We start from the raw sequence: 27,620 nt of genomic DNA on the forward strand, positions 1-27,620 counted from the left end.
GGCATCCGACAGTCCACAGCGTTATTTCGCCTGGCCGTATCAGGTTCAATCCAGGCACAGAGTGTGTCTGAATGAGGGGGTGTCCAGCGGGTACAGAGAACTACCTGCTGGATACAATACACTATTGTGCAAGATGAAACCCAAAGGGAGGCCCTGATGTCAAAGTTGTGCTCAGCTGCTCAGCTTTCCAGGAACAGAAAAAAATAACCATGATGCTCAATAATTTACTCTTACACATTTAAATGCTGTTCAGTAATACTGACAAGTAGGGACATGGAAAAATGGGAGTAAAATTGATATCATTAGATAGGGCTGGGCGATTTTGGACAAAAATAAAATCCCGATTTTTTTCTCTGAAAACCCGATTTTCGATTTCGATTTTTTACTACAAAAGACAATGGAATAAATTGTTTAAAATATTTTATCTTTATTTTTAAAGAAAAATAGCAAACAAATTTCCCTATTGGGAATGAAGTGCAATTGAAAGATACTGTTAATCCTCCTTGAGTTTAGTAAAGTGACAACATTTACAATTTTCTTGACCAAACCAAGATGACTAGACGAGCTCTGTCTGTAATGCAGCCAGCTGCAAAAAAGGAAAATCGATTTTCCGATTTTCCTTTTTTAACATCGATTTTGATTAATAAATCCGATTTAGATTTAAAATCGATTAATCGCACAGCCCTATCATTAGATCTAGAATTTTATCAGAACAGAGGACTATTTTAAATAAAAAAGGCTTGCTTTTAACTGAGGAAACACTGGATGGTTTTGCTCTGGTTGATTCTAAGACACTTGGTAGAGTTTTTCCCCAAGTAAACACAACTACCTGCCTTTTATAGCCTATTCCCACATCACTTTTTAAAACACTTTATGGATCTCTTGAAGATGAGCTTTTAAATATTGTAAATGTTTCTCTTCAGGCAGGCGTCTTTCCTGTTGCTTTTACAACAGCAGTGGTTAGGCCCCTACTGAAGAAGAGCAATTTGTTCCCAGATGTTCTTAATAACTACAGACCAGCATCCAATTGACCATTTTTAAGCAATATTTTAGAAAAACTTGTTTCTATTCAAATGAATGATTTTTTTAACAAACAACCATATTTTTGAGAAATATCAATCTGGTTCTAGGATTAACCACAGTACAGAGACAGCTTTAATTAAGATATGTAAGGATCTCAACTGTAATTTGGACTCTAAAAATCTAGTGCTATTGGATCTAAGCGCAGCCTTCGATACTGTAGATCCCCCCCAGTCTTTTAAAAAGACTTAAGAACCTGGTAGGTGTCTCTGGGACTACCCTCAAATGGTTCGAATCCTGCCTCACAGATCGGAAAATTATGGTAAATATGGATACATGCTCCTCAAGGATCTGTGAAATAAACTGTGGTGTGCCCTAAGGATCAATTTTAGGCCCCATGCTTTTTAACCTATATATGCTACCATCAGTGATATCATCAGGAGACATATATATACATGTCTCCTGATGTACATGTATATTGCCATGTTTCCTGATGACACAAGGCCAATTAATGCCCTTTTTAACTGTATCCAAGGTATCAAATCCTGGTGCAGAAAATTTACTTCAGCTCAACCAGGACAAAACTGGTCAAAATTGGTCGTGAGGCCCAGAGAGGGAAACATTTGTTGAAATTACAATCGTTATCACTAAATCCAATAAAACAAGTCAGAAATCTAAGTGTCATTTTTGATTCTGAGCTGAGGTTTATTCCTCACATAAAACAGGTTGTTAAAAAAAGATTTCATCACCTTAAAAATATAGCCAGAGCCCATCCGTGTCTCTATCTGGCCAACACGGAGATGCTAATGCATGCTTTTATTTCTTTCTTTTTTTTTGCATGCTTTTATTTCTAGTCATATCGATTATTGCAACGCCATGCTTTTGGGTCTTCCCAGAAAAAGCATATACACCTTCAGTTGCTCCAGAATTCTGCAGCACGTGTGCTGACGAAGACCAGAAAGCCCATATTACTCCAGTTTTAAGATCACTGCCCGTGTGTCTCAGGTTCTTCTAGTGGTTTTTATTGGTCTGGGCCAGCTTATCTTGCAGAACTACTTTTACCATAGCAACCCTCGCGGACCCCGAGGTCCTCTGGTACTGGCCTTTGTTTTATTAATTCCAAAAGTTAATACAAAAACCCATGGTGGGCGGCCTTCCGCTTCTATGCCCCCATGACTGGTGCGGCGGGGCTGGTCCGGCTTGCTTCCAGTGGGAGGATGATGTTGGACCTCTTCGACCCGTCTGGGGCGGAGACGACCCCTGTTAACGGGTGGGATGGCTGGATTGGTGTTCCCTATCCCGATGCAGATGGCTCCGTAAGGTCGTGTTTCCGCTGAGGTCCCTCTGTGCTCATCCGTTTTTTGTTTTTAACTCCACATTTTAATTATTATGATGTGTCTGATGTGTGTATACGGGTGAGTGGGGTTTGTGTGAGGGGTGGGGGGGTACGGGCCCTGTTTTAACTTTTTAAATTGTACAATAAAGTTTGATTGATTGATTGATTGATTGATTGATTGATTGATTGAAATAATGACTCTCTCTCCGGGCAGGCTGGCCCCCTGCCGGGTGGGGGTCGTTGGCCTGAAGGGTGAGGGCCTCCTGGCCGCGTGTCCGGCCCGGACCGGGTGGCCGGGGATTGCCTGGGTCGCGGTCCGCCGCCGCGGGATCCCTGGCTGCTTCTTTCCGCGCCGTGGGGGCCCCGCCCGCGGGCCCTGCCCGCGGGCCCCCTCGGCCGCCGCCGGGTGGGGGGGGGGCCTCGCAGGCGGTGGGTTGCCTCCCTCCTACTTCTCCCCTCTGTGGGGTCACACACACACACACACACACACACACACACACACACACACACACACACACACACACACACACACACACACACACACACACACACACACACACACACACACACACACACACACACACACACACACACACACACACACACACACACACACACACACACACACACAGGCTTGTTCACCTGCATGCTGGCTCTCTAGTTTTTGGGTTTAGGTAGCGGTAGCTTAGCTCAGACTGCGATCAGATCTCAAGATTTAGGTCGATTGCTGTTCGTGTTTTGGTTGGCTCCGTGCCGGTTTCGTGCTTTGTTTGTGGTTTTTTGTTGCAGATTTCCAGTGCTTGACGTGTGTCTCCGTGTGTTCCTGCTTCCTGGATTGGCAGTGGATGTCGTCACCCCCCCCCCCCAAAAAAAAAAAAAAAAAAAAAAAACACTGGGTTTGTATGTGTATATTTATGTATGTGTACGCATATGTGTGCGTATATATATGTATATATTACATATAGTAATAATGCACATATATACACTTTTGGTTTCTACCGTCATGGTATCAATCAATAATATGTGTGCAGACAAGGTAAAAAAAAAAAAAAAAAAAAAAAAAAAAAAAAAAAGAAATAATGACTGTGGGCAACCTGGATGTGTGGTACCAGGTCATCAGCTATGTATCCTTTGGGCCCTGTGGGTTGTGTGATGGAGTCTACCCCGTTAGGGCTTCCCACATGTTCCCTCAAGTCTCAGAAGAGTTTGGAAGCTGCATGAACACTTCATACTCGTGTGTAGTTTGGGACCTGTAGCAGGCAACATGTAAAGTTACTTCCAATTGAATTACTTAAACTCACTCACACCTCACAACTAATCTGATTTAGTAATCAGATTTTTCTGTAGTCCATACATGTCTCGTTCATGTCTTGTGCCAGTAGTAAGAAAAGCCAACATCCAGGATGAAAACAATAAAGATATACAGAAATACATCCAGAGGATGGACACAGTTATGAACTGCCGTGTGAAGAGAAGGAGGAACAACCATCATTGCAGGAGAATGATGGTAGTAGATTAAGTCCAGTGCACAGCATCTGCTACTCACAGATTAAAGGAGAAGCTGAAACTGAGAATTCATAATTCTGACTGGTGTAAAAGACAGCAATGAGCCACTAAAAATGGCAGATCAGGGCCAGTGCATAAAAGCAGTACAGGTTGGAGTCTAGAACAGTAAAGACCTCTGGTAGAGGCTCTGCAAAGATGCCCTCAAGTCTTTTTTATGGATCATACCATTATTTGGATTTTTAACAAAGAGCTGTACACACTGGTGTTGCTTATGATTTGGGCCTCATGCTAATTTGGCGTGCTTAGTAAATCATCAATATGATGAGCAAGTCTCAAACATGGCCAAGAAAAAATGTAAAAACTCAGCATGTACTGACAAAGGGAATAACAGACACAGCAAATTCTATATCAGGTTTAAAACAAATGTGTCGTCTCAGACTACCGAACCCAGCACTGTCTGAAAACAGGAGAATTGTCGCACTGATCTGCAAAAATTGTACATTGCTGTAAATATCACCTCAGTATCTGACGCAGAAGCTGCACAGAGGTGTTGCATAGTGACCAAGCCTAGACAGCAAGTCACTGATATAAAAAACAAAAACAAAAAACCTGAGGACAATTAATCATTAGGCTGTATGTTGAACAAACTCTTGGAAAAAGCTTTGTGTTTACTGTTGAGGTCTTGTTTATGGAACACCTCTGGATCTGTGCTCAACACCACAGCAAGTGTCCTGATGAATAATTTACATGTGCACAGCATTGATACTGCTACATACTGACTACAACTGAACTCCCACACTGAGTGCAGACTGAATGTGTCCAAATAGTGAAAGTACTGAGAACTGTCTTCCATTGCTGCTTGCTTGTATGACAGGTTTTCTCATGAGGGACTTCCCAAAGGACACTGAGCAGCAGTATGTGAAATATTTCAAGCTCTTAAAAGTGGCCCGCACTTACTAGTCTAACGGGTGTTTTAACGGTGGTCATATAGCTCATATTCCACCAGCTCTGGCCAGGCATCACCAACTGTCAGCAGGCTGGAAACCACCTACACATCAGCTGAAATCACAGACCAGGGATTGTGCTGAGGGCACACAGCCAGCAAAAATAGGAAAGGTAACGCATGTCAGGGTTAATGCAGACTTTGCACATCAGAGAAGAGAAACCTGCCAGGTTATCAGCCTATGGAGGCATTTGTTTCCAGCAGGTGAGAACAACTTTACCCCATCTGATATAAATCATCTGCAGTGTCGCCTGTTTAAATAACTCTTCAGTCAGATCTCGGGTAACCACACACTCCGCGAGCCTGCTGGAGGGGTTAATGGGGATCAGAACATCCAAGCTCTGCTCTTTAAGCTTTGCATTCCCAGTCTGATTCTGGGCTCAGCATGTAGGCTATGGTTCAACAAAACCAACTCAACATTCTGAGAGAAGATTTAAGCTGCAAGATAATGTTTTTCCTCAACTGCATATATATTATAATCACCCTTCTGATGTTCACCATGTACTGTAAAAACAACATCATCATCAAACTAAAACAGAGATATGATTTAACTTATGGTATTTTCTGAATAGAAAGCATTTCTGACACATAATATTGATCAAAATAAAAATCTACCGTCCATGCACAAATATGCTCAAACTAATGGAATGCTTCAGCAGCAGCTGCTCCACCATAAGTCCTTTAAATCTAATTCACATTGACAAAATCGTATTAACTGTACATAAACTTTGATGCACTAAATGGTGACTTTGATTCTTTTTCCCATCGGCTGCATGCAAAGTGCATCAGGAAGAAAAATCTTAATGAAAAGAAGAGGGGATCACAGCAAGCAAAAACTTTTGTTTTAAAGTTAATATGTTCACAAATTTGTTTGGGATTCTTTTTTGTTTACCTGCAAGTCCATTTCTCTGGTGTTTTTTGTTTGATATTTTTTGCCTCCCCAAATGAGAAGTTGTAAATTCCCATCCCAGTGTGGAGGATTAGTAGCATTATTAGCAACAAAGCAGGTCTTTCGTTGCAAAATCAAACTCATGAACACTGGTGAAACATTAGCCAACTAAACGACAGTTCTTAACATTAACCTCCATAAACTTAAACAAAAAATAAAATACAGTACAAGGATGGATTTATATCTGATACCCAGAGTTTATGAAGCATAAACTCTGATAGCACTTAAATAATTTGATTTTCTATGCAGTTTTATCTATTTAGCGTCTATTACAACACAAATTGTGTCCAGGCGCTTTCCAGAGAACCAGAACATGGGTCAAGAGCCTTAGCTCCGTTTAAAGGTTCAGACTTATGTTGTGCTGTGCTCCTTCTGCCTCCTTTCTGTTGGTAGGGATCAGAGAGAGGCAGGCAGCTCGTTGCCACTAGAAACCACAGCCTTTATAAAGGAATCTCACCTTCACTCTGGAAGTGTGGGAGTCAGTACTGCTGAAGAAAAACAAAGCCAGTCTGTCCTCAGTTATATAATTAGCAGCAAAGATGATACAAACTTTGTTTCATCTTTGGTCATGGGTGGACACATGAGAATGGAGGTAAATGTTGGATCAAGAATGTTAAGATTATCTTCACATCATGAAGCTCCAAAACAACAACAAAAAACAGGTTACCGGTACCTAAATCTTTTTGAATTCCCTGTTATTGATCTGCTAAAATGAAGGAACAAAGAAACAAAACTGCAAAATACAATTTAACAAAACCAACATTAGAATATGGAAGATTGGCAAATCACTTGGGGGGTCAAAGTGACATGAGCATTAGTGCTTCATCACGATTTGTACTGAATAAAGTGATGATTATGGTGGTGATCATCTTTACACGCCAGGATATACAGATAAACCGCAAGTATTATTTTATCAATGTCTCGGCCAATCACAATAAGATTTGTAAGAATTTTTGAGAAAAAGAACGTGTTTCAATATATATATTTACATAATCATAAACCAAATTGGCTGTTAGACAAAATAAAAAGAAACAAATGACACTGATGTAATAGTTAGCAGTGCCTTAGTTCTGACAGCAAGTTTGGTTTCACCGTGTCATAGGAGCTAACTTGAACTTGGTTTGGACACTAAAATAACTAAACAATTTGCAAATCCTGTTTTAAAAAAAAATCTAATTTGCAACTATATGTGTATATCCTTTTTTGAGTTGAACCAGAATCTGCCAAATGCATATTTTTGGTTTTATAATCCACTAATTTGAAACCATGATGTTTTAAAACAGAATTTTGTTTGGCATCATTTTGTTGTTATAAACCTTGAAAAGCAGGTCATCTGGATGGCAATATATGCTGCTCCAAAACTTTTACAGCCAACAATGAACAAATATAGCATATATATCCCCCTTTTTCTGCCAATAAAGCAACATGACTATTTAAAGTGTGAACAAGGCACATCTAAGGGTACTAGTTCACACTGGGACATTAGCAACAGATCCTTTGGTTTCTGTAGTGTGAGGGGTGGTGTCTTCAGGTCCATCAGATAAGTATCAGGGGAGATGAGCAAAGACCTAAGACTTTTAGTTGAAATATTTAAGCGCATCCTCAGGCGTGTTTAAACTGAGCTCCCAATTAATTAATGTGCTATTATGAACACCTGTTTTCAAACTATTATTACTGTGTAAAGAGCCAACTAACAACCAACCAGTCCATCAAGTTGTATCATACTACATCCCCCCCAACATTCTAAATCACTAATTTGCACATGGTAAAATAGATTAAATTAAATCCCTAATAATTAAAAAAAATACTACCAAACATGTATAAGGAGAAAATACCCCCTCAATTCTGTACTCCAAAACAATAATCAGTCTATAAAAGCCATCAAATATACTAATGAGAAGAGACATTGGTGAGATTTTGATGGTCCAAACATCACAACAACAAATTCTATATATTTGGTGTTCAAATCAATCTGTTTTTCATGTATGTCTAACATCAGTTGATGATGCACCCTGTCCTGTTTTGGATTAGCATATTATCACATTGGTTGCAATTTGCACCAAAGATCCTGTTGTCCTGGTTTGATGTTTTGCTTGTACTGCATTCAGTCAAACATCAATTAAACCATTTGCAGCATTTATGTCTTATTTTAGGTTGTACTCTTTTTAAAAGAAGGTTGCATCTTATCATATTCAAAGTGAACAATCAATGACTTCAGCCAGCCTAGAGGAAACATGATGTCATGTACCATGCAGCTTTGTAACCCTCTTAAACACACAGCCTTCTGTCTCATTTTCCTATCAAAATATGCAAGATTTTGACAACAAAAACACTATAAATAGTGTATAAAAAAACCAATACATAATAGCTTTACAACACAGTCTATTTCATGTCACCGTTGTGATCCGTTGTGTCTCACAGTGAAACTCTTGCAAAAATACAGGCTTCCTGTGCACGTAATAAACTAAGCAACCTTTCTGACAGCCAGATGAGAATACAATACATAGATATTCCTGCAATCTTATATCAATCACCACGTCTTCAACACATTCAATACTGACGTGTTACACAATGCTGGTTACATATTAGAGGATGGGCAACTTCATCTTTAGAAGCCACAGATAGCAATCTTGTGAACATCTTGTACACAAGCACAAAACCATACACACTTTACACTCATACATAGAGTCTCAATTCTGTAAGGCCTGTTTCAAACAGGAAAGGAAAGATGTGAGTGCAGCAGAAAGAGCAGGAGGAGGAGGAGGAAGAGGAGGAGGAGGAGGAAGAGGAGGAGGAGGGTAGCGTCATCATGGTGGTCTGACCATCCGATGTGAGTCGTGAATGGCTGTGTTAGCAGTGCCCTGAAGGGGCAGCCAAGCTCTCAGCCACTTAGCAGGGTAAGCTGAACGGATAGTGGGATACATTGTGACATGCCAGATCCTGCAAGCCCTCGACATGTTTGCCTGCACACATGGAACCAGTTCTCAGTATGTAGCCTATGAGTGGAGTAAGTGGATGAAAACAAACCTTCTGTCTCTAGTTACAATAATGCAGGGGTGCCTTCCTTGCACTGCTGAGGCGATGACAGCCTATCACATCTGAACCACATGTCTTCTACAAAAAAAGAGAAAAAGCTAGATCCATATTGTAATCCTCTAAATGCATCCTTGGCACATCTCTGCATCTGCCTGCTCAACTGTAGGCACAGTGATGTGTGAATGTGTGCAAAAGTGTGTGTGCACATCCAGACACTGATGATAACAGGTTACAATGCTTCTCTGTGAAGAATACTTCTCTTCAGATGCAGCAGGGCGGCAGACATCCATCATTATCAAACCATATTTTCATTTTAACAAGAAACATTAACCTGTTGAGAGTGAAATAAAGTCAAACTTGTGCAACTGGCAGGGGCTTGGGTAAACTTGAAAGGCGCAGACGTGAATATTGACAGCATATTGACAACTTCACAACCTTTTACGAATTAACTGCAGGTGAATGAAGTTTTAAATGTGAGGGAAATTAATCATAACCCCGTCACGCATATAAAATGGCATGATAGATACTCTGCATTTAAATTATGCTGATAAAAAGCAGCTCACCGAAACGCTTGATGAACAGCGACATGAAAGGATGTGACATATAGTGTAGTGACCATTACGAAAGAGAGTATAAGTTCACAGTTGAGTAACACAAAAAGCACTTTACGCCATGCAGAAGTAAAATATTAGTAAACGTGTAGTCATGTATGTTAAAAAAAAAAAAAAAAAAAACATCACGCTAAATGAATGAGGCTTTGAAAACAGTAAATCGCTGACATGTTAGTTCGGGACCAGTGAAGTGTTTTAAGGCTGATTTATGGTTCCGCGTTACATCAACGCAGAGCCTACGCCGTACGGTGCGCGCCCTACGGCGTAGGCTCTGCGTCGATGTAACGCAGAACCATAATTCAGGCTTTAGTCAGCAGCAGCGTGTTACCGGACTCAGGTTGACAGTCCCGTTAGTGTGTCATTGTACAGAACTGCTAATACGGTGAGACATGTACACCAACTCCACACACACAACCTGTGCGCGATCAAACTGGCGATAAAAGAAAGAAAACTCGATGAAATAAAGGTATATTTGTCACTTACATGGGTAGGAGATAGTGTTGGCGCTGCCGCCGCCGCTGCAGGAGCAACTCCTCCGTCCACCCGCAACTCCGCTCTGACGTCACAGCGCACAAAACCAAAGGCCGCCGAAGATTTTTGCTGTAGGAGGATGTATCACTCGACCGCTAGAAAACCCACACTTTCACCTCGAAGAAACAATCTTTACACAGGGAAACATTTAGTTTAGACGGACTTAACAAAAATACATAAATAGTAAGCCCAATTTACATTTGAAATTAGATTCTGGTTACCGTGACAGCAAAAAAAAAAAGAATCAGTAAACATTTATGCTAGAATTTTTTTTTTTTAAATGATTAGATTTTTTAAAATTCCAATTAGCATATTTAAAGAGGTATGCGTTTCTATATACTGCATCTTTACAAATATTGGATTTGGTTTCAAATAACAATTTCATTTTTAAATATTTTAGTTTTAAATTATGCTTTTACAGATTTAAATTTCCTCTAAATACCTTACTGGAATTTTGCACAGGTAAATATTATTCGTTTTTCGGGTTTAGTATTTCTTTTTAATATTTATTTTTTACATTGCTCATTTTTTATATTGCTCTTTTTTTAATTATTTAGCTATTTATTTTTATTTTTATTTTCTCTTTTTAGAATATACTTTTTTATATACATTTTCATACTTCGTGCGTTTTTTGTAAAATTGTTGAGAGTGTGTATGTTTGCTGCTGCACAAGAAAATTTCTCCTCTGGGGGATTAATAAAGTTTTATTCTATTCTATTCTATTCTATTCTATTCTACAGAGAACATGGAACATGGGCATTTTGAATAAGTGCTCTCCTTGCATTACATAGCACAGTCTTTAGGCCTATAAGGCCTATGACTGCAACACAACTGTATCAGTAACTTGAATTAAACATTTGTCAGAAGATATAGTATTCATGTACTCTTTGCTGATGCTGTTTATGTAAGGGCGAATTTTGTTGACCTCACGTACATTTCTTATCACAGAAACTGAAGGTTCAGTCACCCTATAGCAGAGTGCAGCATCAGTCATGAGGAATTGGCACACAACACAAGCAAAAAATTACATAATTTCACATGTGCATCGATTTTATTCTCTCTCTTTCTCTCTCATCCTCTCCCTCGATATCTCTCTCTTTTCACTTGTTAGTGGGGGTTTAAGGAAACAGCTGACCCTGGCTAACCTGGGTTGATCTGCATAATTATACTGAGCTTAGTCCAATTTTATTTGGAGGGATCTCGACATATGCAAATAACCATTATCAAGCTTTATTTTTGTATTCTTTTTGTTTTGTTTGTTCAGTGGTTTTATGTGGTCTTGCTTCTGACCTCAGTTAACTCTCAGTAGAAGAGAGTATAAGAGTCGATGTATTGGTAAGATCTTAAATGATTTCATAAAGTGTAGCCATTGGTAATCTAAAGAATATATCTTTCTCATATATATTTATCTAAAAGTCAAAGGTTGAAATCATAGTGTTCAATATAGAAAATGCATTTTATTTAAATTTTTAAATCGAGATAGAAACCATGTTTTTATGTAGACCTATGGAGATGATGCCCTTGCTTTATATACCTAAGAACTCACAACATCAGTCTACAGCTTCATGAATATCTTTAACATTAAAACTTTGACTGGCAATATTTTCCAAGAGGAGGATGACTGCTCTTTAATAGCTGGATTCCAGTTGAAAGTATCCAACAGACACTCCCAGACAAAGACCTTTCACCATGAAGTTGAACTTGCCATTTTCAGCTGCTCATTATCCACTACGCACCGAACTAACAGTGATGATCACTTGAAGAAGAATCCTGGATGAACTGATAACCTTAATTCCTAATTCCTTCATGGACTGATGGCTGACGTGGTGTCAGTCAAACACATGGAAAGATTCAAGTTTACTATAATCTAGTCTATAATGTCTGACCCATTTATGCGGTTTAGGGTTGTCTTGGGCCCTGTCCTAGCCACAGAGGGACATATCCATCCTATCCAGGTAAGATCAGAGTCCCAAAGTGTAGCGGCAAAAAAAATGGAACCTATTTACCACCTTCCTTTTTTTTTCTTATTTTCCTGTGGCCGCTACCAAAAAAGACAAAGTGCTTGACCCTCAGGAGCACACGCAAAAACAAAAGGTCAGGAGAGTGAATAGCATTAAACAATGACTTTTTATTGTAAACAAAAAAGAATTGAATTATAAATCAACAATGTAAAGACTGTGCTGCCCCTGGCTGCAGTCAATGACAGTTTTTGCCATTGATTGTGCCATCCCCCCAGTCCATTTGACACCTCGGTAGGTCCTGACCTCACCAGGAGGAGCTCACACAAAAAATCCAGGTTAATTAACAAACACATAATCAAACAAAGAATGTAAATAAATTAAGGAAAACTTAAATGCGGCTCCAACACAGAGTATAGCAATGTCAAGTTATTTGACAGCACTGTCAAGCACTGGCAGCTATTTTTCTGTTTGAATGATTGCAGGTATAAGCAGTATATTTAATGTCTGGGGATGTTGTTTTGTCTGTTTTATTCAGGTACAAAATCAAATCCTTTAAGAAGTACTTACAAGATCATACGTAACAGAATGCTTCTTCCATCAAATTATTAAATTAAAGTAACTTTAATAAAGAATGGCTGAAGAGTGAATGCATTGAGATATATATATGTTCTTTCATCAGACAAGTATTACTGATGTGTCCATGATGATGATGATTTCTTCTCCATGGTCAAAAGTTATCTTTGTTCACAGTTATTCAAACTTTGTATTCAAGTTGGAATCCTGACAAATTAAATATCATTCTATCATATGGCAGAGCCAAAGTAAAATCACATCAAACTTCTTTAAGCATGATTTTTAATCAGTCTCTCCTAGTTGATAGCATGACACGAAGCGTAGCAAATCTGGGTAATAAGTGTGAGGTCTCTCTGTCATAGACTTGGTAGCTATGGTAACAGTATGTAAGTGTTGAGATTCATTTTTGCAATGTGGACCTTTGTGGTGTCAGGCTCAGTAGAGTTTAGCCATTGTATCTGTGATCAAATATTTCTCGACCATATTTGCATTCTTCAAGTTTATCCAAGAGCTCAATTTAAAGATGTCTACTTTCTGTACACCATAAACATTATTATATTGTTTCATGTGAATATTCTACATTTGTAGTCAGCTAGAATGTCTGCCTTTGTGCTTGTTATTCATCTTTTGATGATCAACTATTTTGCTCCATATCTCCTTCAAAACACAAATGTCTGGAACTGTAACTTAGATCATGCAATTTCTCAGCAAAACGTATTTCATTGCAATACTACTAGAAAGTAAATACATATACATACAAGCCATTAAATAAAACCTAATGCAATCACTTTAAACCTTAAATTAACATTTTTTACATGTATTTTTTTCATTTAGTCTGATTCATTTTACAGAACAAATACACCACAAACACAAAATCATTAATTTGAAGACATCTGCTGTGGGAAAATAAAATCACCAAATTATTGATAGCATTGGAATATAGATAGAATAAAGTAAAAGTAATAACAGAACACAGTACATCACGGGAAGTCTCCCAGCAGACTGGGACTAGGAGCACAACTAAAGGGATGGCTCAGGATTGCTTGGTAACGGTAAACCTTGTCTAAAAGAACATTTAAAAGCTTAATCTTAAAGGTAGAGAAGATTTCCGAGTCCCAAATACAAAGTGGGAGCTGATTCTGCATGACAGGAATCTGATAACTACAGGCTCTCCCATATGTTTGCAAAGTTTAGGATCCTTACGTCTCCTCTAGGATCCTTGCAGAATGAGAAAACATGGAACAATGAGATCTGTGAAATACAATATAACTTGATTATTATGTATGTATTGTATTGAATATTGCGCTGTTGTATTATATTGCATATTATTAATACTTTTTAACAGGGAGCTAATTAAGAAAAACTCAGATTGAAGAGATACAGTCTCCTCCACTTATATTTATAGCCTGAACTCTTGTTGCAGCATCTCCAAGTTTCATCAACACGCATGACTTTATAATCCGATGTATCCCTCATGATGCTCCTCTCTCATTATTCTGGTAGGAATATGGCAGTCATCATGCTACTTGTGTTTCCATTTCCCCCCAGCAGGTGGCACCAGTAAGACAGACACATGAGTGGGAGCCGCTTCGTGGTCGACAATGACTGTCACTGTGAGGCTGAACTCCTAACCAGGTGATGTTAAAGTCCATCAATACAGTTTTATTTGAAGAGAAGCTAGATGGTGTTAAAAAAGACAAAATAATTAATATTATTAGTCAACAATTTTCTAATGTCAAATTAAGTATTTCATTTTGTGATAAAAAAAAAAACCATGGAATGAAAAAATAATTCTGTGTGGTGGGGGTAAGTGTGTGTGCAGGTAAGTGTATATGCACGATCTCAAATTACTGTGTATAAATACTCAATTATTTTTTGGATGCTGCGTTGTTAAAAATAACTTCAAGTCCCCCTCCACTTATGCACCAAGGACTATATCTACATTAATCACCTTATCAACATGTCTGATCACAGCTGTTTCTCTAGGGTCTGCCCTCCTTCTCTAACTGGGTGTTGAAACAGAGACAACTCTCACAGCACGGTTAGAGGCCAGGAGGTCTCATGTGGGCCATCAAAGAGTGTAACCGACCCTGCAAATCACTGCCATGCAGCCAATTACTTTAACTCCTAGATTAAATGTTCAATGATATCAATTAAAAACTGAAATTGAACGTGTGAGTGATATAAATCTGTGATCTGTGAATGAGGACAAGTAGATTCTCGACAGCTAGCTCCACCGTGACACAGAGAGGCAAAATATTTAGCTGCCACTTGGAGGATTTTCATGATTTTGACAGAGTTCCTACCAAAACAGGAAGTCTGGCAAAGTTGGATGTTGTAACAAACATCCCATAGAATGAAAGGAGGAAAAAAAACAAAAAAAGCAGATTTAAAAAAAATCAGCATCCACAAAGCTAAAGTTACCGAAAGTGTCATGGATGGCAGTAATGGTGTCCTGTTGTTCACTCAGTCTGATGTGCCCTGTGCTCCCATTAGCCAAACAGCTCAAGCAACGCTTACAAACAGTTGAACACACACAGGCATGCATAAATGTAGCACATGCACCTACTGCAGGCAGGCTGTTTTTGCTGTTCCCACAGTAGCACCGGGGATAATGGGGGAGATTAGTGTGAGCGGCTGAAGCCTGGCGACCCCTTCTCTGAGAGAGTGACAGGCGAGGATGCTGGCGCTCAGTGGCCCTCGTCAATTATAGCATCCGCTTCCACGGGCTGGGTCTAATGAAGACGGGGAATATAGGAGTGGAATCGGGCAGGGAAGAATTGATCCCAAGCCTGGTGAGGGCACAGCTGGGGGGCAGACATGAAAAAGTGAGGGGATTGAGGGACCACATCTTCTTCTGTCATATATATATATATATATATATATATATATATATATATATATATATATATATATATATATATATATATATATATATATATATATATATATATATATATATAAATATATATATACATATATATATAAGGCTTACAGGGAGATATGGCCCTCCCTGTAGGCGTTTGACCTCTCAACATCATTAGTCACTCCTTTTCACATGTCATAAATCGTTCACAGTCTTTTACTCCGAACATCAATGAATGATGCGCATCAACAGTGCTGGTGTGTCTTGTTAAATTGTATTGTTTGACTCCCACAGTTTTTAACAGCCATGAAAGAGCAGCAATTCCTCATCCGGATGAGTATTTACAGTGTTTTCTGTCAGTCTATTAAGATCTATTCTATGACTAAGAGTTTGGAGTTTGTTGTTTCATAGTTGGGAATTGAAAGGGACCTTTATAATAAATGTGATGTTAGTTTATAGTTTCCCATTAGCTAAACAAAGATATATTATTACAATACAATGACAATTTGCACTGCTTTAATCAGGAATCGTGTATCTCAACAACTGCTCTGAAATATACAGATTCATCTTTGGTGATCCCCTGACTCAAAAAATAAAAAAATGTTTGTGGGGAGGAGGGGGGTCCATTCTATATTCTGTGCATGCCCACTGCTGCTCAGCCTTTGATAAGGTCAGGACCCCTCTGCCTCCTCCTCACTGTTTCTGCATCTCCACAGTGATCAGCATGCTAATACAGCTAATTGCATTTGTTGTTTAAGGAGTTGCATTCAGATGATATTGATATTCAGATCAGCTGGCAGCAATTGCTGTCATGAGTTTTCCCTGAGCTTTGGTAAGTTTTCTTGCTTTTGGTAAAGTTGTACTTTATTTTAACTGTTTGGTTTTGATTTGTGTTCTCTTGCTTCCCTTTTCCTCTTTATCTTAACAAAATAAACACAAATTCCTTCACTTCCTTCTTGTCTGCCTGTTCCCACATGACCACGATCTGAGAGTAAGGCACAGTCCTGCTGTGTGTCTTTACGCAGATTGCCAAGACCTTTATCCACTTCTCTTGAGCAGGGTAAGAAATAGCACCTTTTTTGCTGATGGTTATTTTCTAGTACACGACAAATACATTTTCATTAGTGGCAATGTATTTCCTGCATACAGACAAAGAGCTTCCCCCCTTTCAAATACCAAATGACAAATCTCTCCACCGCTCCAGTGACGAGTGTGCTGAACCCTGCAGTGCATGCTGGGTGAGGTTTGAAAGGATAATTAGTTTGCTTGTCATTGGTGTCTCTGTCTGCCTGGCTATTGATGTTGATAATTTAATTATAATAACAAACCTTTATTCATCCCACAAGGGGAAATTAGTGCTTTTAACCCATCACTAGTTTGACAAGGTGCAGTGGGGTGCCTTTTTTCCAGTGCCCGGGGAGCAGTTAGGGTCAGGTGGGGTCAGTTAGGGACCAGTTAGGGTCGGGTGACCAAAGCCATTCACCTCGGTTGTAATCTGGGGACTTGAACCTGGGTCCCCCAAGCTGGGGTAGATGGGGCTCCATTATTGTTGGCTCTACCTTTAAAAGGCACAGATCAATCTGACAGTTGAAGGTATGGCGTCATATTTCTGTCAAAAGTCTAAAGCACATTAAAGCACCTGAAAACCGGATGTGAACATGGAAGCCAGGGATGCACATATGATACATGAGTGTAGGGTAGACAATTATCAGAATGAGGGAACATTATTTTATCACTAGCAAATAGAACAGTATATTGCAATACATCTCTTCCCCAAATCTAAATATCTGGCTCTGATACCCCTTTTACACCAAGCTGGTTCCAGGGCTGGTGCTAGTGCTGGTGCTAGAGCCGGTTCGCGGTTGGTTCTAAGTAAGAACCGTTTGCTTTTACACAAGCTGGTGCTGGCCAGCAGCTGGCCAGAGAGCCACGACATCACGTTACTGTATACGTCACCACCACTCCCCCTCGTTTTCATCCCCACCCTGATCAGGAAGCTGAGAGCCAAAAGCTGTTTTAATTTCAGCTGTAGCGCTGTTAATATGGCACTTTATTAAGTTTTAATATTTTTTCAGGTAAAGTAACCTTTAAGATCCCCAACCTGGGCTCAGTTTATCCAAATAACGCCTGTTAAGAAATTTGATCTGAAAATTTCGGAATTTCTGGCTGACTGCCGGCTGATTTATGGTTCCGCGTTAAATTGACGCAGAGCCTACGGCGTAGGGTACGGCGTACGGCGCCCGTCGCCGCGTAACCTACACCGTAGGCTCTGCGTCGATCGTCACACCATATGACGAAGCCGACAGTTAAAAGCTGTTTTAATTCCTGCTGTAGCGCTGTTTTAATATTTTTTTCAGGCGTAAAAGTAACCTTTAAGATCCCCAACCTGGGCTCAGTCTCCTCTCCTCAGGAGCTCCTCTCCTTATACGTAACCTACGTGGTACAGTAGGTTACGTAACATACGCCGTAGGCTCTGCGTTGGTGTAACGCGGAACCAGAACCGCGGGCTGGGAATTTTTATTAAATAAATGGATCGAGCGTTGAAGACGGCGGTTAAGTTAGCAGACTCTTTTATTATGACATCCATTTATTTAATAAAAATTCCCGGCCCGCGGGGACGGGCTGGGAGCGGGCTCGGACGCGAGGCTGCGCTCCATCGGCGGGCACGGAGCCCGCCGACGTTACTGTTGATGGATTGTACCGTAGACAACTGCTGCTTCTGTTTTACATCCATTATTAAATAAATTGATATAATAATAAAAGAGTCTGCTAACTTAACCGCCGTCTTCAACGACGTTGTTTAAAAACGGCGCTCTTCCGTGTTTATTCTGCTTTGGTTGTTCAGTAACACCGTCCCCAGCCCCGCCCCAGCCCTTGACGTAAGCACGTAGCCCCCAACGTAACTGGTTCTTTGAGCTGGCCCAGCAGCTCAAAGGGGCTGGTGTAGCACCAGTTTTGAGAGCCAGGAGCCGGTGCTTAGGCTGTGTAAAACCAAAGAACTGGTGCTAAGTCTGGCTCTAGCCCAGAACCAGCCCTGGAACCAGCTTGGTGTAAAAGTATGAGAGGATTCGTGCTGTCCAAAGCCTCATTTAAGGCAGATACACCTGGCAACACAATCCTGTTCTCAGGCAGTTTGGAAGTTGAGCTTAAGACAAGAATAGAGCCATCAGGAGACAAGGAGGAAAAGCCAAATGCCAACCCTTCATCACCCAAATTAAGATGATTTAGCATAGTCAGGGATTGGGAAATACGATTGGAGCTAGGTTAGAGTTTCATTTTCCTCCAGAGACTGCAACAGCCACCCTGCAACCAACAGCTCAACTCCTCATGGATGTTTTTCATCAGGGGTCAGATCCTATAAGTACAATCAAAGAGCCGGAGGACACTGAGAGACCCAGTTACTGGCTGTAGATGAAAAAGAGACTCAGCATGGACCCCAAAGCAGCAGGAGCAGAGTGTGTAGACGGAGATCAGAGCAGAAGGGACACTTGGAATGGCAGATGTTGGTGATGACCCCCTGAAGGTTGTCTTGGCTAAACATTACAACAGCACTGAAAGAGGGAACCAATACTCAAATACCTCCTTTAGCCTACACAATGCTCCCCTTTTTCTCCTATGGCTTTACCTTCCAAATTTTACCCCCATTTTTTCCACGGACCTTCATCACTTCAGCTATCCATCTAATCTGAAGTGGTGCTGAAATACAAGGGAGTGTAACAAGCAGACCTTTTCCTGAATCTTAAAGCCGTTAGGCTCTTTACCACAGATTCATACGTTGGTTCTGAAGAGATGACCTGTTAGAAAAATATTCAAGTAAACAAACATCTTTCAGCAGCACAGGTATATGTGCTATTATCAGGGTGTGATGTTGGTAGTTTCTATGGAGAACTGAAGAAAGGCATGGAAAGCTTCTCACAGCTTTAATTAAAAAAATGTTTAATATTAAGCTTTTAAAGATGATGCATGTTCAACAAAGACACATTTTTGCCATTTGAAATGTTTTCTCCCATACCCTCTTATCTTATTACAGTTCACAATATTATTTTCTACATTCTGCTTCCCCCTTTACTTCAGCAAAAACTGCTCTGGTATGCCATTATTATGATAATAAGGTTGCTGATGATCAGCCGAAACATTAAAACCAGGATGTTAATATTGTGTGGACACCTGCTTTTGCTACAAAACCCGTCTCAACCTTCAAGGACATGGAGAACAGTTGACTTGTAGGGGTCTGGCAACAGGACATTAAAAACTAGAAAATTTCTGGAAATTTTGATATGGGCATGCCCTACCGCCCATTCGTCCCCTCTCGCTGCTTTGGTTTGGGGCTGTAGTGGTTGTGTTCGGGGTGGTTCTATGTCAGTTTGAGGTGTTTTTACGCTTGTATTTCATTCATTCCTGTGCTCCCAATAGTTATTAATGGGGCGCGCTTTTTGGCATCTAGCGTTGCCATGGTAACGCTTTTGACTGAGAATAGTAATGCCCATCGAGGCAAGATGGAGACGCATGTAACGATGTATGCCATGCATGAGTGCACGTTCTGGTTCAGGCTACGTTAACGGATAGGTTTTTTTTTTCACCATGGTACAAAACCCCATCCGAATGAATGGGGCCATTTGGCCTGGATTTTGACATAAAATTTCCTTAAATCCCAGCTTCATGAGATTTTAGTATGTTGAAGTCCACAGCGTGCCGAGTCAGGGGAAATTTGTACGATGTCTCTACGATAATCTGTTGCCTAGCAACAAGCATCCAAAGTCAAATGGAAATAAAAAAGAAAAATGAAAGGTCAATATCGCAAAAATTTTAATAATTGGCATAATGAGCTTGTAGGGTCCGTTAGTGCCAATCGGGCCGAGTGTTTGAAAGTTTGAACGATGTCTCTACGATAAAGTTCGACCGAGCAATAAGCGTCTGAATTTTCGCCTTTTTTTTTGCTTTTTGGCGTCTAGCGTTGCCACGGTAACACTTTTGACTGAGAAAAGTAATGCTCATCGAGGCACGATGGAGACGCATCCAACGATGTATGCCATGCATGGGTGCACGTTCCGGTTCGGGCAGCATTAACAGATTGTTTATTCACATGGTCCCCCATACAAATGCATTGGTTTTTGTTGCCATAGTAACAAGCCCCATAGGATAGAATGGGACAATTTGGCTTCAATATCTCAAAAGCTGTAAACGACAGCGTAATGAGACCTCAGTATGTTGTAGTCCACATCAAGCTGAGTATTTTAACGTTGAATCAAAGTCTCTACGATATCGCGTTGCCGCGCAACAAGCGTCCAAAATTCCGTTAGCGTCAAAATGAGCAACATGGAATATCTCAAAAACCGTAATAGCTAGCTTGACGAGACTAAAATATGTTGCAGTACAAAGCGTCCCGGGTTGGTCAATGTTGTAATGATGTCTGTACGATAAACCGTTGCCTAGCAACAAGCGTCCAAAATAAAAGAGATTTTTTTTTTAAATTGAAAGTTAAATATCGCAAAAACCGTAATAACTAGAATGATGTAGTTGTATGGTCCTTTAAAGACTATCGGGCCGAGTGTTTCAAAGTTTGAACGATGTCTCTACGATAAAGTTCGGCCGAGCAATAAGCGCGGGAATTTTCGCCTTTTTTTTTGCTTTTTGGCAACTAGCGTTGCCACGGTAACCCCTATTACTGAGAAAAGTAATACCCATCGAATCACGATTGAGACGCATCCAATGATGTATGCCATGCATGGGTGCACGTTGCGGTTCGGGCCGTATTAACGGACGAAAAAAAGTGCGGAATAATAAGAATAACTAGACAAAATTCCCGGGAAATTTTGAAGTGCCACGGACTACTGCCGGATGATCGCGGGATGCACCCATGAAGGTCAAGGACTCGATACTTAGTCATTTGACACCACCCATGACTCTCTATGTCAAACCATTCAAAAGATATTGGACTATAATGTATCGGCCAATCAGAAGAAGGGGCGGGGCTAATTTGCACCAATGAGGGTCAAGGACTCGAGACTTAGTAATATGACATCACCCATGACTCTGTATGTCAAACCATTCAAAAGATATTTGACTATAACGTATCAGCCAATCAGAAGAAGGGGCGGGGCTAATTTGCACCAATGAGGGTCAAGGACTCGATACAGATTCCAATGACACCACCCATGACTCTCTATGTCAAACTATTCAAAAGTTATTACAGAAAATATGTAATAGGCTAATAGAACCGCTAACGGAACCTCTATCAGTATCGCTAACTGAACCGCTAACGGGATCGCTAAAGGGATCGCTAACGGGACCGCTAACGGGACTGCTAACCGAGCCGCTAACGGAATCGCTAACCGAGCCGCTAACAACCGCTAACGGAACCGCTAACGGGACCGCTAATGGGACCGCTAATGGGATCGCTAACGGAACCGCTAACGGGACCGCTAACAGGATCGCTAACGGGATCGCTAACCGAGCCGCTAACGGAATCGCTAACCGAGCCGCTAACAACCGCTAACGGAACCGCTAACGAGACCGCTAACGGGACCGCTAATGGGATCGCTAACGGGATCGCTAACGGGACCGCTAACGGGATCGCTAACGGGATCGCTAATGGGACCGCTAACCGAGCCGCTAATGGGGTCGCTAACGGGACCGCTAACAACCGCTAACGGAACCGCTAACGGGACCGCTAACAGAACCGCTAACAGAACCGCTAACAGGACCGCTAACGGGATCGCTAACAACCGCTAGCGGAACCGCTAACGGGACCGCTAATGGGATTGCTAACGGGACCGCTAACGGGGTCGCTAACTGGACCGCTAACGGGATCGCTAACGGGACCGCTAACGGGATCGCTAACTGAACCGCTAACGGGACCGCTAACCGAACCGCTAACGGGATCGCTAACTGAGCCGCTAACGGGATCGCTAACGGGATCGCTAACAACCGCTAACGGGACCGCTAACGGGATTGCTAACGGGACCGCTAACGGGGTCGCTAACTGGACCGCTAACGGGATCGCTAACTGGACCGCTAACGGGACCGCTAACGGGATCGCTAACAGGACCGCTAACAGAACCGCTAACGGGACCGCTAACACCAATAACACTACCATCCCATAATAAACACCTACCATCCCATAATAACACTAACATCCCATAATAACACTAACATCCTATAAAAACACCTGCCATCCCATAATAACACTAACATCCTATAAAAACACCTGACATCCCATAATAACACTAACATCCTTTAAAAACACCTGACATCCCATAATAACACTAACATCCTATAAAAACACCTGACATCCCATAATAACACTAACATCCTATAAAAACACCTGACATCCCATAATAACACTAATATCCTATAAAAACACCTGCCATCCCATAATAACACCTATCGTGTGTGTGTGTGTGTGTGTGTGTGTGTGTGTGTGTGTGTGTGTGTGTGTTCATCTAAGGTTAAAAGGTCAGGGTTCAGATTTCTCCATTTTCCAGGTTATAGACTAATCCGGCGACCGGTTTGTGGGCGCGGCCATCTTGCGGCGCCGCCATTGCTGCGGTGGCAACCGCAGCGCTCTTAATGCAACCCGACGCTCTACACAGCATCATGAATAGCTGGATTGATGATGTTAGACAGTGGCCTCCCATAACTAATGAAGGTATCTCAAATTAATGCTGATGTTAATTTATAAATAATGATTTGTTTGAGCGATAAGCGAGAAAGAATAGAGGAATAGGGAGATAAGGGAGTGTATGATTAAACACTGTGCTGATGTTAGATGCGCGACATTTAATCATTATGGAAAGGCTACGTGATTTAAAAAAAACACCCGTTTATGTTTTGTTTTATTTTAGGTATCCAAGAATATTTCATTGATCGCCTGGCTTCCGATGACCAAAAAAACCGGAATTACAGGTCTCTGATTGAAGGGCAGAACTATCTCAGCTCCGGATGGGTCGGGCAAATTCTGCACCGCCATTTAGATGACAATCGTGTCATTTTGAGGGGATCAGTGAGACACTCGCAGTCCATCCACTCTCACCATGATGTGGACGTAACAGTGAGAAGGGAGGATGGCCAAGTTGTGGAAGTTAGTTGTGACTGCATGGCGAGCAGAGGGCGCTGCTGCAGCCACACCGCAGCTCTCCTCTACAAGGTGAGGGAGGCTGTGAGGCAGGGTCTGACTGGGATGTCCTGCACGGACCAGCTGTGTGCATGGAATAAGTCAACGTGGAAAAATGTGGTACCAGACACAGTAGAAAACATGCAGGGTCCTTCTGAAGCACCCACTAAAAGTTTAAAAGTAGCATCAGAAAGATTCATGAATGATGCACAAGTCATACATCATCTTACCTCACCTGAGATGGCTGGCTTGGCCAGAATCCCTGGAACTATTTTAAATCACCTGTTAACTGCCACGCCACAGATGAGTGAAGAGACTAATGAACTTCCCAAAGATCATAAACATTGTGCTGAGCAAAAATGCGAACTCTGCAATTTAGTGTTTGAAAAATATGTCAAATGTGATAAAGATATGAGGGATCACATCAAAGAAAAAACAAAGGGCCAGAATTGTCATTTCTGGCAAGACCAAAGAAAAATTAGAATAACAAGTAGCGAAGCATCAAAAGTGCCAAAGAAAAGAGACCCAGTCAATTGGATTGAAAGAAAACTAAATGGCAAGTTCATTGGAAATGAAGCAACTAAATATGGTCAAACATGTGAGCCTTTGGCCAGAAAATGCTTGGAGGATAACACAGGGCAAACAGTGGAGACTACAGGTCTCATTGTGGATGAGGAAGAGAACTGGCTCGGTGCCAGCCTCGACGGACTCATAGACTCAGAGACAATACTGGAGATTAAGTGTCCTACACAGAAAAAATTGGAGGCACACAATGGCAGCCTGGTACAAATGATCCAATCAAATAAATATGATGTAAGACACATCAATGGATCATATGTTCTGAGAGAGGCTGGACTGGGTTACTACTGTCAAGTACAAGTTGCAATGCATTGTGCAAAGAAAACAAAATGCAAATTCTTGGTATGGAGCCCCACTGAACACATCATTGTGGATGTTCCTTACAACAGGGAGTGGACAAAGGAAAAAATCTCCCACCTGAGGAAGGTTTACTTTGAACATGTCCTACCAGCAATAGCTACAAGAATAACACACGGGGTAATGACAGTTTGTGGACTCAAGTAGTTTTATTCTGACTTTATAGAGGACAACAGTGAATACAGAGCTGTAATTACAATGTTAATTGAATTGGAGGAAAAAAAGAAAACAATCTGTAAGAAAACGAACTAAGAAAAATACACTGTGAGAACAAGGACAAAATGATTGTAAGCAAAATGACAAATATTACTTTTGAAACAAGAACAAATGAAGTATGACAACTGTCACTTAACGTATCTATGGAACACAGTTGTTGGTTCAATCTTAGTTCACTTATTCCTACATTTTTTATATTTTTTTGGAAAACGTTGACAAAGGTGTTCAGAAATGTTGATGCTTCATTTAACTTTTTACAAAATACAGCTGATAATAAACATTTAAAAAAATTACAGTGTGCTCATCTTTTCTCCCGATGAACTGTGGAGAATACTGTACATCAGTCTTAGTTTTCCTCAATATCCTCTGCAATGTCCCACAAATATCCGTCTCCCTCTTGCTCATCAATATCTCTACCTTCATCTATTTCCAAGTCCTTGTCTTCCTGAGTTTCCCCCCGAATCAACTCAGGTTGCAGGTTACACAGGCCTGCACAAATACTAACAATGTCATCAACATTTTTTACTCTACCAGGGATTACATTACTCAAAATTTTGAAACATTTTAACCTTCTAATTGCACGTTCAACATGGATTCTGACATTGGCCAGGCGGCGCGTTTCTGTAACTTGATGCTCTGGGAGTTCTTTACAGCCACGTGTAAATGCCGGAAGAGCTAAAGTTACTCCTGGAGGCAGTGCATCCGTGATTGTAAATCCACGATCTGCCAAAATCTGATCACCGGGAATCAAATGGTCAACAAAACCACAGTTCTTTGTGATAAAAGTATCACTGGCTCTGCCACCGAACAGTTTTGACACAAACATCACATAACCATTGGGGGCTATGCAATATAGAATTTTGTAGGTGTTATGATGTTTGTAGTTGCTGTAGGTTTGTGATCGTTTCCTGAGGTTCTTCGGCCTTTGTACAAATATTTCTGCGCAGTCTATGATGCATGTCGCTTTGGGATAGTTTTCAATAAAACACTGAGGTCTTATTCTTTTCAGAGTATCTCTAGGCAGCCAAGCAATTACTTTTTCTCTCATAAACTTTGCAAGTACTGGTCTCCACATTGTGAAGATCTCAAAGGCTGTGCTCCTGCTTATCCCAAACCGTTTACCCAAGTCTGTAAACATCAAACCAAGACGAAGCCTCATTAAAACTAATAATAGTTGTTCATGGACTGGCAACTTCATAATTTTTGGCTGTGGGAGAAAAGCAATGATGGTGTACAAAAGTTGCCAAAAACTGTCAATACCTAGGCCAGTGAAAAACTTTGAGCTTCTGTCATCCAGATCATAAGCTGACACTGAAGGTGCAGGATCAGTTTGTGTAGCACTGTCTTTTGTTGTCTTGAAGGAACAATAGTTATGATCTGCAGTATCTGGACACTGAATGCCAACATCACATTTCTGCAGAGGTTGAGGGTTTACCAAATTGGTGACATTAATTTCAGCTTCAGAATCCATTCCTTCGTGTTCGTCATGTGATGTGTTGTCTGTTACGGGCTCATCACGTCTTCTCTTTGGGGGGGGTCTTCCAGATGACAGCGTTGCTTTCTGAGGAAGTACATGGAAACAGAAAAAATCTTTGAAAAACAGTAAAATACAAAAACCAACATATTGGAGAGCAAATCAATTTGAATCTCTTCTTAAATTTTATATTGTGGAGGCAATTAATAGAACTGTTAGTTATTCAGACGAAAATGTACACAAAAAACTTACATCATATCCCATATGCAATGAAGGGTATGGGTGTTCCTTCGTTGGTCTGCCATCAGGGAAGTGTATTCCACACACCTTGAGAGTGGGAGAGAATGATGAGGAGTGGCCACATATAGTTATTATGTAAAATATTGGTCACGACATTACTGCAGTGACCAAAATATCAAAAAACATAATTAAAATACTCTTTTTAAATAAATAATTTCAGCATCAGTTATCATCATTTTCATATCAATCATTTTAAATGTAATTCATTTAATTATTGATCAGATAGGAACAAAAAAAACAACACTAAACCCAACTATTATAAAAATGTCAGACCAGATATCAGATAATCAGCTGATAATCACTGGACTTACAGTCGACAGCATGTTGACACATGTAACTTTAATTTACTTTTACTTGTGCTTTACTTTACTACTTAGTAAGTATTAGTAAAGTAAAAAAAATAAAAATACAAAAGGTGTAATAGTGAAATGTCAATGTGACTCAATGAGATTGTCATTTTATTTAAAGTACACAGGGCTTAGCCACAAATTACTCAAACCTAAAGTATTTTTATGCAACAATTGTGATTATTGTGATTACATGTGATTCCTGATTGTGATTCCTGACATGAACGCAGTCACGTTATGGCGACTTACTTAGAGAACGATTACTCTTAACTTTTAATCATGTTTTACACTATTACATCAGTATTTTGTGAAACACGTAGTTCTTACACTTTGTCATTCTCACTTTCATTCACTTTTCAGGCATCAGTATGTTCCATGCACTGTGACAAACCTGGACTGAAAGTCGTGAACACAGGCTCGGAAACTGATTTCTGAGTTGCACAGGATTAGCGTTGTTAGCATTAGCATTACATGGCTAGCGAGTAACGGTTAAAGTTAGCTGTGACAATGACAATTTGTAAATACTTACAGTACTGTTTTTATTGGGGACAAAGTCCTTCCTGTGGATGTTTTTTATCCACATCTGGCGAACACCTTGGTCCTCAGCACGCCCAGGAAATCTGTGCAATCCGTAGGGTCTGGCACAAGCACAGTCTTCGTTCCGTAATGGACTGTGTGTTTTGCATACATCCTTTTTCCAAATTTGCAGTTTACCACTACTGTTTGAACAGCCAAGAACGGCACAAGTCCTCCCCGAATTCCGAGACATTTTGAACTTCGAGCACTCCACTTTTGGGGAACGTTTTATCCTAAAGCGCTGAATTACAAATAGAGCCTTGCAG

The 27,620-nt window shown here is 40.6% G+C and overlaps 2 protein-coding genes across 6 annotated transcripts in view; both read right to left on the minus strand.

Moving 5' to 3' along the window:
* The window catches only part of tmcc1a (transmembrane and coiled-coil domain family 1a), a 55,917-nt gene extending 45,894 nt beyond the window's left edge, over positions 1 to 10,023 (minus strand). For 2 of the 5 annotated variants that reach the window (XM_061735869.1, XM_061735864.1), the window contains exon 1: positions 9,945 to 10,023. The gene's annotated coding sequence lies outside the window, so the exon portion shown is untranslated. Of the gene's footprint in view, positions 1 to 8,841; positions 8,929 to 9,944 lie in introns of all 5 variants that reach the window. The other 3 variants (XM_061735865.1, XM_061735866.1, XM_061735868.1) reach the window with 3 other exon arrangements.
* Positions 10,024 to 24,710: 14,687 nt separating this feature from the next.
* On the minus strand, positions 24,711 to 26,520 carry LOC133456340 (uncharacterized). Its single transcript, XM_061734817.1, has 2 exons — positions 26,384 to 26,520; positions 24,711 to 26,218 (listed from the first exon to the last, which is right to left on the minus strand). The coding sequence occupies exons 1-2, from the start codon at positions 26,393 to 26,395 to the stop codon at positions 25,004 to 25,006; spliced, it is 1,227 nt and encodes a 408-aa protein (XP_061590801.1). The 5' UTR covers positions 26,396 to 26,520; the 3' UTR covers positions 24,711 to 25,003.
* Positions 26,521 to 27,620: the final 1,100 nt, after the last annotated feature.

The sequence above is a fragment of the Cololabis saira genome, chromosome 12 (assembly GCF_033807715.1).
Source record: "Cololabis saira isolate AMF1-May2022 chromosome 12, fColSai1.1, whole genome shotgun sequence".
NCBI lineage: Eukaryota > Metazoa > Chordata > Actinopteri > Beloniformes > Belonidae > Cololabis > Cololabis saira.